This window comes from Ostrea edulis, chromosome 3 (genome assembly GCF_947568905.1).
Source record: "Ostrea edulis chromosome 3, xbOstEdul1.1, whole genome shotgun sequence".
Lineage (NCBI taxonomy): Eukaryota > Metazoa > Mollusca > Bivalvia > Ostreida > Ostreidae > Ostrea > Ostrea edulis.
In genome coordinates this window covers 31876146-31889450 of record NC_079166.1, presented here as the reverse complement: position 1 = coordinate 31889450, position 13305 = coordinate 31876146, and the positions used below count along the sequence as shown (strand labels likewise).

The 13305-nt window shown below is 33.6% G+C and overlaps 2 protein-coding genes across 3 annotated transcripts in view; one reads left to right on the top strand and one right to left on the bottom strand.

The window, feature by feature from the left end:
* The window catches only part of LOC125677887 (uncharacterized), a 534764-nt gene that overhangs the window by 16082 nt on the left and 505377 nt on the right, over positions 1 to 13305 (bottom strand). The gene's annotated exons all lie outside the window — the stretch shown is intronic.
* Positions 1 to 13305, top strand: part of LOC125676855 (uncharacterized) — an 87671-nt gene that overhangs the window by 3344 nt on the left and 71022 nt on the right. For both annotated transcript variants that reach the window (XM_056160458.1, XM_056160459.1), the window contains exon 2: positions 8442 to 8545. In XM_056160458.1, coding sequence (XP_056016433.1) covers positions 8504 to 8545 — 42 coding nt within the window. In that variant the 5' untranslated portion in view covers positions 8442 to 8503. The remainder of the gene's footprint in view (positions 1 to 8441; positions 8546 to 13305) is intronic.

Sequence of the window (13305 nt, the reverse complement as noted above, 5' to 3'; positions counted from 1 at the left end):
AGAGGATACTATTCACAAACTAACAGCATCAAAATAAATCCTACTTTCCCTATCAAGATTCGCGGAGATTTCATGTGATCATCTCATGGTTTCACACAAAATATCAGCAACCGGTACCGATCATCTTTTATCAGAGCCATGTCGCTGTTTACAAAGAACTTTCTCCATGTATTCCAAATGCCGATGCCCATTAGAGGCGATCTCAAGGTCACAACATAATTTTAATGGAAATTAACCGTAGCGCATACTACATATGTATATATAAAAAATGAAGACTTTTATAATATCAAAGAAAATGATGTATAAATGATCATTTGAGAAACATTATTAATATTTTGTCATGGAGATTTACACATACGGCGCTTGACACTTAACAGCGGTAGTAGATTGCAAGTACATACTGTGATATTTTCCCTCGATACAACTATGACATGACGCATTTTTTCATTATGACCTCTTAAAGCGCGAAGTGCACTGAGGGATATCAAGAATCCATGTTAGAATCATGCAGAAGGTGGCACACTGATAATCTTGGATTTTACGGAAACTTTCCATAACTTTTCATAATAATGATATATGAAGACATGCAGAGTAAAAACACCGTGCGTCAATTAATGGTTGCTATGGAAAATGAAATGCTTGGTGTTTCCATAGCAACCACTGTATAGAGTTTCGTAAAGTGCAGAAAGGGATACATATTGAAAATTTGTATAAAATTTAAAAAAAAATCAAACATAATGACAATTTATTTAGGCGACGCAAATTTTACCTCAATATAAAAATGTATAATACTAACGAAATACTGTTATATGGTATCTGTAGGTGACTTTGGAATGGGCATTGTTTTGATATTTATCATTTTGCAGTAAACTCGACAATTTTAAGGCATTTCAAATACATATTACTTTACTTATCCGAAAAGTGCCAAATTTTGATACATATTTTCTAAACAACGAATACTAAGTGTACTCAAAATAGAAATTTTTATTTAGTCGGAAACGCATACAGTAATGGTTGTTAGACAACTCTTTCAGGCACATCTCCAACACAATAAAACAAGAATATGTGCTATATATGAATTGGAGTGGTTGAATTCGCTAAAAAATACAGATCATCAGGGTTCACAATAGTTTACTGACATTTCAGACCCATTGGAGACATCAGACTTAAACCATATCACCATAGCAACTGTTTCTCCCTAGCAACGCACATCAAATTTCAAGTTGTATGATTAGACTGCATTAGAATGAGAACCTAATGCAAATATACCAATATATGATTTGATACTGATATGTTGAATTCACGGAAGACATCAGGTGTAGCTATATCACCATAACAACCAATATTCCTCAGCAACCAACATAGAATTTCAAATTGTACAGTTCAGTTACCTTGAAATGAGAATACAATGCAAATATATCAACATATAATTCTTTACTGACATGTTGGACGCATGCAAGACAACATGTTTACATATCACTTTCCTTAGCAACACTTGAATCATGATTCTCTACCGACATGCCAGACCCATTGATGACATTGGGTATAATCATAGCATCAAAGGACTCGAGCCACGAACACCCTGTAATGACCTACGCTTGGGGTGAAATCTAAAGTGTATTTTGCTGATTTTTCTACCCTTGATTTCCATGTATACTACTTGCCCAAATCACATGCCACCTTAATTTGTGAAACCGGATGTTGCTTACTTGAAATTAAACGTCAAACCCATAAATGTATTTGATTTTTTCCCGGATTTTACCACCTCTTTTTCACTTTGAGGCAATAATTTTCATATTGAGTATGTTTTACTGTAAGATTTAATTCGATTGAATAAAAATTGGTAATGAAAGGTATTCTTTCCAATGAAAAAAACTCTCAGCGACGTTCTAGCTGCTATCGAAAAATAACTTTTTTGAAATATCGCGAGAGGAAAAGGAATAGTCGTCTGAACAGCTGACATCAGTATATCTGATGTATCCTGATTACTGCGGATACAGGTGCCAATTAAAATGCTTCATTATGTTGATTCCTAAAAATAAGATACGCGAGTATTACAGAATTTCCATTCTACAGCAAGTATTACCAATTATATAGCCGGGAGTTCACATGTTCAACCAAATCTTATGGTTTTGCACCTCGAGTCAGTACGCTACGCGGGGCTATCACTAGGCTGATCACTCATTGGACCAGTGATATATGTCAATGCTTATGAATTAGAAGTGCGGGAATAGTAGTAAAAACTTCTTGTACATTCCACTTTTATTTGAAAATAATAAGTAATCTTTCTGATTTTGTCTGGGGAAAAAACAACAACATAAAATATTCCTCACACATAATCTTGCTCATTTACATAAAGTGTCTCCAGTCATTAAGGTTTTCTGATATATTTCCTGTTAATAAATTCCCGCACACGAGTTTAGTCATGCATCTTCCTTGCCTACATATACCTGTTTTGTCAAATTTCTGTTACGTGTCAAAATTATTACATATAGTGTTTTGTAATGCATTTTCTTTACTTTTAATTACAATGAGAAGTAAATATATATATGATTTCGGGATAAATAAATGATTTATTAAATCTATAGATTTATTTTTTAATTAAAAAGGGTAGTTGTTTTTTCAAATGATCATTTTACACATTTAAATGACGGTTTTAAGGAGTTTAATTCATATTTGTAAAAATCAAGGGAGGCTACTGTAAGCTAAAGTAAGTGGAGGATCCAATGGAACGTACACACACAGTTTTCAATAGAAAATGGAGAACAATAATATATAAATGGAATTTATGAACATTTTCATAGTATAATATTACCCCTTCATTTTTTTTAAATCAAGACATCCAAACCTATGATATAGATCTACCATAGTATAATGATTAGTGTACCAGTATTACATGTACTCGTCAGGGTTAATATAGTGCATTTCAGTTTAGAAGTACGTGTAACATATTGTGTTTATATTTCTACCTAGCCATTTATTATTGAATGTGAAGAGAGCGATGCCTTAGTTGAAGGTTATTTATTATTATTTATTTTTTAAAAATATTATTATCCCAATTTTTTACCACACTCATTTAAAGTTCTGCACTATTACATGTACATGACTTTATCATTATTCCTAATGAAACAAAATCAAATGATTTACGTCCAGTGTTTTTCACACCAAATTTAGAAGCTACGAATATGCCTTACTGATTTGGAAAAATTATCAACTTCTTTGATATTAGGATTTTTCAAATATTGCACTCCTCCATAAATAAATGTGTGGGTAAATGGGTGCGTGCGTGTGTGTTGTATGTAAACTATTGAAATTTTGTAACTATAGATTTTTAAGGAATTTTTCTTTTTACATACTACTTATTTATGCGACATGGCATGCATCTCGATCATGAAATGGAAATTATACAGGGTTATCTTGATACTGTCCAATATTCACTTTATCGGGATGCCATTGACGCAATAGTAGGTCATACGTAAAATATTTGTAACATATTGTTTTAAAAAGTGCAAATAATTTCGACACGATTTGGTGGGAAATTTTGACAATTTTTTAAGGGGAAACAGTCTGAATAATGTCTTAATACTTAAGTATGTATGAAAAACACTGACATAATTTACTTCAGCATGCATTTGGAGAGGGCTTATATAGACAATGCCTGTTGTCCAATCCATTTGTGTTTTCTGCATATTAAGATATTGTTTAAATCTAAATTGTAATGAAATTATGCATTGATATTTTGATTTATTTCCGTTTCCAAATTGATTTGTAACAGATGCCCTAAAAAATCCTATAAGTGTTTTAACTGCCCTAGAACTACGAAACAGACAGATATATGTTATATATCAAAGATTCATAGGAATGTAATATGCAGACTATCTGGAAGAACGCATAGTCACTGTGATTTTCTGTGTGACAAATGCAGACATATATGCAGGTCCTATGTACAGAAATACGGCAAGTCAAATCCAGAACTCAAGAGGAGTAATCTGTCATATATACACCAACCATCATTTTCTACGTCCCTTAGTCCTCCTTCTGTTCAATTGCCATTCCCATGTACAGCTAGAGGTCACTCTTCTTGCATAGTTAAGATATTTATTTCAGTTCATACAAAAACTTTACGCGGTGGCCGAGAGGTTAGAGCGTTCGCCCCGCATGCGGTAGGCCAGGGTTCGAATCCTCCGCGGACTTAAAAGTCTACCTCGCTCAGAAAAATGACTTCAGAGGTGCCTACAATTTTAAAGGTTCACCGTGTTGGTTCATGGGGGCGGGGGTGGGGGTGTTTAAAAAAATCCATTTTCCTAATTAGTTACTATAATTACTCAAGTTTAACCAAAAATATAGAGTTGTCTCTCTTTTTATCATCAGTTAATATCAATTTAATGAAAATTGATACAAATAAATATACAACTTTTAAAAAATAAACTCGTCTCTGAGGTAGACGGTAAAACAATATTGTTTGCTGTAGTCGTTTCACCGCATGGAATTTTGATTTTTGATCACGATTTTTCAATTATGTCCAATACAGCGAAAAAAATTGTAAAGTGGGGGGAGGGGGCAATATATCTCAAATCTAAACGTCGTGATAGAAAATATACAAGTTCCTAGTATTTTAACAGTTCCAATTCACAATCAGAATAAGCCCCAAAATATATATTAACCTAAACGTCCATTTATTTATTTATTTACTTTTTGTGTATTACACTGTGATTCTCATAACGTCAACATCATGACGTAAGCATCATGACGTTATTTAGTTTTCATGCTGAAAAACAATACAAAGTTTAAACGACTGTAAAACGAAAACTAGAAAAGATATTGTTATAAATTAAATTGCCCTATGACCTATAAATCTTAGAGCATCAACTGTGAAAGTCTCATTTATTTTTACGAAAGGGCCAATTTTAGTACTTTGTGGCTCTAGTCCTTTTCCCTTGTAAAACTAATCAAATTTCAGTTTGTACTAAGTATATACACTAAAGTATATCACCACATTCTATTGCTATGTTCTTCTACATCTTGGAAATTATTCTACATTCATGCTTGAGGTAAACTTTGAAGTCCATGTTTACGTACAATTTTGCTGCAAGTGAAATTTCCTTATACTTCTCGAACTGGGAAATCTTGTCATCGTCAGGTTTAAAAGTCTCCATGCTTCTCAGAATTCCTATGAGGGTTGCAAACCATGGAGTTTCATCTGCAGCCAGATTGTCGAATCATTTCTAGCTTGTTCTCTGTGATGTAGGGCAAGTATTTAGAATCCTAAATAGCATGGCCCTTGAAAGAAATTCGCAGTAGGACTGGAAAATGTATATTTGCATAATTGTTGAAAGGCAGGCAGTCCTGATTACTTGTGGAAAAGTTATAAGTTGTTTACTGTGAAGGCGCATTTCTTTTGTACTAAATGATGTTACCTGAAAATAGTTTTGCCATTTAGTTTAGTATACCATATCAGCGAATTCCTGGATTTTGGATCAGAGGCATTGCTTTTAAAGTGGGATTTTTTCTGCACAATGTCAAAAATACACATTCATTGAAACAAATATTATCCATACATGTATGTCAGTTGCTAAAATTTATCTTACCTGCATCTTTTAAAATGAAGGTGCACTATGAGTCGCCCGTTCATAAAGATAGAAACCCTACAGGTTGAACACCTTGTAAATCAGCTATATGGATTGAACAAAATACACAGATTATTTATAATAAGTTGAGGGATAAAATTGACCAAATTTACGATTACCTTGATATTTCTTTGACCAATGTTTGTGATGTCAATAATATATTGATAATTGTTGTGTTTTACCCCATTGTAACAATTATGAGCACGTATCACATAATTTAGATAGTAGACCATTGCCGAAAGACGATAAGCCATGGTTTAATGAAAGTTGTAAAAATTATTGAATGATTGTAAAGATAAATTATTTTATTTTCATATTTTGTCAAGCAAAGAGTGCATAGAAGAAAATAGAATTAAAGTTAATGCGTTAATATAAAAGGGTAAAAGACAATATGTTAAATCACTTACGAGAAAATATTTCAAAACTTTTCTATAAATTGTTTAACGACGGTTATTTACTGTTTGTGAGCTAAATGATGTAGAGGATGACTTCCACATTATTTTAAAATGCCCTATCTATGATGACTTGAGAAAAAATATTAAGAAATTTTATTATACAAATCCCAATGTTTTCACACTGATTAAACTACTCAGTGTTAAAAATACTGAAGAACTGATTAATTTTGTTTGTTTGATATTCGTAGGATTGGTTAACTATATATCGTTAACCGATTGGTGACTGTATTATCTGCCATAATACTATCCACCTCATTTCGATCCAGCCTCACCCTCCAACACCTCCCAAATACACCAACTTAGTAAAGTTGAAGTGTGTTGTAGTAACATACATATGCTCCGTATGGGACGTATGGGTTGTCCCATGGTTAAAAAATAAATAAATAAGGGCCATCGTGTACCAACACGTCTGATGATTGCGGTACTGTCTTTTGATGGCCGGACATGTGGTGATCGTATGTCATAAATCATGAAATAAAGAAGTAACTTATATTTATTAAAACTAAATAAAAAGTAAAAAATTAATGAAATGAATTATATTTTTTATTTATATAATAATTTTAATAAAATTTTTTATTTAATTTATTGAATAAATTAAAAGAAAAAAATAATAAGGAAATTAAAATTAAATAATTTAAATATTTTTATTTATAATGAATTATATTTTTTTTTATTTATTTATATAATAATTTTAATAATGATTTTTATTAAATTTATTACTTAAGTATATTAAAATTAAAAAAAAATATAATAAGTAAATATAAAATTAAATATTTAAAATATTTGTTATTTATTTGGATTTTAACTGTATGTACCTAAGCTACAGAATTATCATATGCTGTGATACTGTATTTGTTTAATTTCATTTGTACATAGTTGTAACATTGTTGTCTACCCACTCTCCACAATACCATTTTTGTTTGTTTGTATAATTGTATTTATGTATATCTAATGAGCCTGTGGTTCACGGAAATAAAGAATTACAGATGGGTAATCATGGGGTGTATTTTTGCACAGTGCAGTGCGAGTTATTTCAATGAATGGAGCATGTTCATTGATGAAGACATGATTTGGTAAAACAACATCGACGACAATTTATCTCGAAATAAAAGACACCACAGGGTCCTCCACATCTGCTTCTTACCTAGATATTTTATTGAAAATAAAAATCAATGGCAAACAAACAACACAAGATTATGACAAACGGGATATTTCCGCTTCTCCATCGTCAACTTCCAAATTAACAGGGATTTATCGAATCGACATGTGAATGAACAGGATTATTGTTAATAAATACAGCATCGTCTATATATCTAAATGTTGAGTTGAAGGCCACAACAGATATTGTTTCTTATCATGTAGAGGCTTTTGAATAAACTCTGTTTCACAAAAATATAAGAATATGTCAGCTAACAAAAGAACGCAATTCGTGTCCACGGAAATTCCAACAGACGGTTGGAAGCCCTGATCTCCAACGATACGAAGATATTGTCACTGAGGAACTCCAGCATATTGTCATTTCAACTTCAGAGTACTTGTACGTGGAATCAAAGTGGTGTTTTACAAAGTAATTTTTTGAATGACTGATCATATGGTTATCAGAAATTGAAAGATGCAGTAAAATGGACATTTACCATATATTCATAGCTAACAAAATTAAAAAAAATTACTTTCAAAATGCAATTATATGATTCCTATGCATTAAACATGATCGGAATAATAATACAGTATGGTGCACTGATTTCACAAAATGAGAGAAACAAAGTTTCACATTTGTAAAGCTAACTTTAACTGTCATAAACTATTGTTTATCACACTTAATACATGTAATGATAATCTTCCTTTTACATTTCTAAAGCATAATATACGCCATAATCTATGTCTCACAAGCCTAAACTATACTTAAGGAACAACGTTTTAATTAAAAAAAAAATTAAAAAAAAATATTTGACAAATTAAGTTTCCGGATCTTTAAACTATAATTAGTAATTATGCACTGTACTTAACGGATGTAATTTATATTTTACGACTCTTAACTATGTTTGTAAACATAGTTTTTCTCATTATGTGTATAAAGTGAATTGAAACTTTAAAAGTTAATATATATATATATATATATATATATATATATATATATATATATATATTCATGTTAAGCAAGTACTTGACTTGAGGATTTCATATTTTTTTTCTGCCGTCGCCATGTTGGATGGCGTTTGCTGCATTAACAGGCAGTCGGTTAATACCAGTGTTTGATGAAGGATTCATGACATGATTAACGGGGTTAGAGATTGTTCAAAGAATAATATATACAGTTCTATCAAAGAAGCAAATGAAATGATTTTATAATTCATTGCAGAATGATCCGTGTTCTCCTACCGTAACAACTAGGGTAGGGAGATACCATACATAGGATTCGAAATGGCAGAGAAACGGGTCTTGCCAACTCTAACATACGAGGGCGTAAGTATATATAGATTCTATATATTTCAAAATTATCAATAAACTGCAGGGTATTTATACATACGCAATACGGGTATTGTCACAATTTCCATATCGTACCCGGTTATTACGGATCCCGAAGTGGTGAATTACTTCATCACATATACGCTTTATGTCAGTGAGACCCACACACCAAGATGTGAATTCCTAAACCACTTTTTATACATTTGCTGATGCTATCCGCTTGTTGGAATGTTTCAACGATGTACAGACTTATTCAATTTAAACATATTTTATTGAGAAACTCAATAGGATTGGGCAACAGGCATATCCTATGTAGGCCCTCTCCCATGTATAGACTTATTGTCAATGACTTACACGAAATGATGTGGATTTGGTTTTATATCTTGAAATTAAGCGCCTGGTATCTGTAAAACGGGGAGGGGTCGTCCTCTGTTTGTGACTCGAATACAGTTTTAATTAATTTATTTCACTACTTCCCTACATGTTTCGTCAGAATATGGTACGATCAGTTTTAGTCCATAAACGTCGGATTTAAGAAAGAAATTAACAGTATTGATTCAGATCCAGTGTACGGTGAATTATTACTCGCTGTACGGCGTATTGTAAAAACAAAAACCTCAACTGTTCGCCTGTACAACAACTTGTTAATCCAACAATTGCAGAAATATACAAGGTTAGGGTTGAATCAGCAAACGTTGTCCCTCGTCCGCACCTCGATTCAATGCGCTAAACTTCATAAGAGGGGGATTAATATGCACTTGTTTTCCAATATCATCATGTTCTTTTGAAAAAAAAATACAGTCTAAACTAATGTACTAAGCTTTATTCCATTCGACCATACATTGTTTTATTCCTTGTTAGAATGAATTTCATTTCTGTGAATTGTTGTCGAATGAAATAATGTCCTCAGTGGCGGATTTAGAGCACTTCCTCCCCCTTTGGTGACTAGAACACCCAGAATAGTATAAAATTTGAAATAATGCAAACAACGAGGCGCAGCAAGATAAAAGAAAAATCAAATATTTGTTGTTATTTATTGGTATTATGTATAACCGAAAGCTAGAATAAGCCATACTCGTAAAAACAATCTAAGACTAAGAAGTTGAGACAATTCAACACGTTTTCATTGGCTGTGAAAAAGTATCTATATTATGGAGCAATCTGAGCATGCACATTTATGAAACAACTTCCAAAAGAATAGGTTTTAATGTACTTAATATTTTATTTTATTAGGTGAACTCCCATTGTCGAAAGGCAACAGAATTGTAAACTTCCTTATCCTATATACAAAACGATATATTTTTTCTTGTTTGAAAAAACCCAAATTGCCAAGATTCTTGGAATTATTGTTCTATCTATACAACAAATACAAGGTTGAAAAATGTATTGCGTATCAGAATTTAGAAATACAAAAATTTGAAAATACCTGGCATGTATGGAAAACACTTTTTGACAACATAAAAAAAATCATAATTTTGCTATTTCAACCAATATTTTTTTTCTACTTTTGAAGCCACATGTACTTTTATCTATTTACTCGAGCTCTGTATTGTTATCATTTTTCTCTTACAATTATATTAAAAATGCAAGCACTTACTGGTACCAACAAAAGTATGAATGTGAGTATGAAAGTGTGGGAAAGTGGTTAGAAAAAATGACAAATGTCCTTCTGTCTTATGTCAATATTTGTGAAATAAAAAAGTAATAAATAAAAAAAAATCTAAAACTTCCCCCGTGTGGACCCGGGTGTGAAAAGAATACGTCATCAGAACCCACTTTGCCTGTCGTAAGAGGCGACAAAATAGGGGTAACCAGTTTGCCGTGGATTGTAACCCGAAGGGACGGAAAAAGGGATCCTGGTGGCTGAGGTTTACAGAAACTGGGGTTTATACAGTAGTGCCTGTTGACCAACATTCCACTTTGGCCCCGACTTCTGCTAGACGGGTGGTCAAGTTTAGCCTGACATGATTAATCAGCTGGTCATGCCAAGCTGATAATATCTTCATGTCATAGTATTCATGTCCTTGCAATGCCCCTGTAAGTATATACACTGTATCCTGAGTTTGTTTTTTGTTGTTGCAATTTACCAATGCGCCAACACTTCCATGTCGATAGGTACATATCAAGCGATGGCTTAGGGTCAATCAGATAAAGTTTGTCTGATTATAGATTCATTGTATCCCCTTGGTGTCGGTCTTACTGGAAGTCCGTTTGAACTGACATCGCCCTTGTTGACGCTCCGAGGCGGGTTGGGAGGAAGTAATCTGAAATATTATCCATACTTCTATGGCTACTTATTAAACGTTTTTTCTCAACAGCGTTAGAGACCACTCTAAACAATGAACAGATTAACCCTGTTGCCGAGCACTGGCCCCGTTTCATCACACTTGAAGTAGAACTATCAGACGAGCAGACGAAGCCTTTAACAAAGGTCTCGCCTTTTGTTATACAAAAAGGTCTACAAGGAATAATTGAAACTCCAAAATCCGTCAAAAAGTTGTAATCTGGAGCATTTTTTATAGAAGTTTAAAACAACAATATGTTACTTCCTTGCTGAGCTCTCCGTGTGGACCCGGGTGTGAAAAGAATATGTCTTCGGCACCCACTTTGCCTGTCGTAAGAGGCGACAAAATAGGGGCAACCAGTTTGCCGTGGGTTGCAACCCGAAGGGACGGAGAAAGGGATCCCGTTGGCTGAGATTTACAGACACTGGGGTTTATAGTGTCTGTTGACCAACACTTCACTTTGGCCTCGTCTTCTGCCATACAGGAGGTCAAGTTTGACCCGACTTGATCAATCGGCTGGTCATGCCGAGCTGATAATATGTTCATGACATAGTATTGATGTACGTGCAATACCCTTATAAGTATCTTTACTGTTTTTTGCAATTTTCCAATACGCCAACATTTTCATGTCGATATGTATACATCAAGCGGTGGCTTAGGGTCAATCAGGTAAATTTTATTTGAGTATATATTCTTTGTATCCTTACGGTCAATCAGGTAATTTTCTTTGAGTATAGATTCCTTGTAACCTCTTGGTGTCAGTCTTACAGAAAGTCCGTTTGACTTGACATCGCCCTTGTTGGGGCTCCGTGGCGAGCGGCGAGCAAGGAATCCGAAATATTATTCATTTTACTATGGCTTCTTAAAAAAACGTTGTTTCTCAACAGCTTTAGAGACGTCTCTCAATGATGCACAGCTTACTCTTGTAAACGAGCACTGACCCCGTTTCATCACACTTGAGGCAAAACTTTCAGAAACAGAAACAAAACCTTTAACGAAAGTATCTCTTTTTGTTATACAAAAAGGCCTACACGGAATAATTGGAAATCCAAGATCAGTCAAAAAATTGAAATCTGGAACTCTTCTTATTGAAGTCTCCAAAAAACAACAATATACTTCCTTACTAACTTTGAAAGATCTAGCTGGTATACCTGTGATCTGTAAAACTCACTATGGACTGAATCAAAGTAAAGGCAATCTTTTTGACAGAGATCACGACCTGGATGGCATTCCTGAGCAGGAAATCCAAAAAGAATTGGAACCCAAGGGAGTGGTCAATGTCAAAAGGTTTACAAAAAAAAACCCCAAAAAACAAAAAAACAACCAAATGAAATGACAGCATTGAACCTTCAAATACATACCTATTAACGTATGGAATGCCAATACTTTCATCAAATATTAAAGTGGGTTTTTACCAAATGAAAATAGAAATGTTGGTGCCAAATCCGCAGCGTTGTTTTTAATGTCAGCGATTTGGCCATGGCCAAACAAATTGTAAAGGCTCCGAAGCCTACTTCAGGTGTGGTGAAGAGGGGCACGATGGAAAAGGTTGTCCAAAAGAACACAAATGCAAAAAATTGCAAAGGTGACATGACCTCCTCTAAACAATGTCCAATCTGAATAAAAGAAAAGGAAATACATGTACAAATGGTTAAAACTGAAAAATGCATAACTTACCATGAGGCCAAAAAACTTGTAAACATGTACAATATCCCTAAACCAAATCTGTCATAATATGGAACAGTATTCAAATCATCCTCAATGAAGGATATGTCGACACAAGTCTGTGAGAATGATATATTCCCACAGACTTCTGTAGCAACAACAACAGTTTCTTTGTCATCTAAGGGCACAAGTAAAATAAAATAGACATCTACCTCTTCAGCGATTTCAACGCCCATAACCCGCTATGGAGTTGTGGTAAAATAAAAGCAATATCTAAACACAATCTCCGTATTTTAAACGACGGTTCTAACACGTATCTTCATCCAGGCAATGGTTCATATTCTTCAATCGATCGATACTAGTATAGTTGATCCCTCTTTACCTTTGGATTTAAACTGGTCTGTACATGATGATTTGTGCGGAAGCGATCATTTCCCTATTACTGTTAAAGCAAATACTCCACCAGAAAACAATCCTGTTAAACAATGGAAACTCGACAAAGCTGATTGGCCATGTTTCGAAGCGCTGTGTCTGCAAGATATCGTATCTAAAAGGTTTGAAAACCACCCAGACCCAATTCTAAAATTTACTGAAACTTTATTACAAATAGCAAATAAATGCACATCTAAGACCTCAACAAATTCTACTAAAATAAAAAAACCCCATAGTTTACAGAAGAATGCAGTAAAGCAATTAAAGCTCGCAAAAAAGCAGAAAGACTATTCAATAGATCACCAGTTTCCTTAAATCTGAATAATTTTCGCATACATCGAGCAAGGGCTCGTCGAAACATAAATATAGATAAAC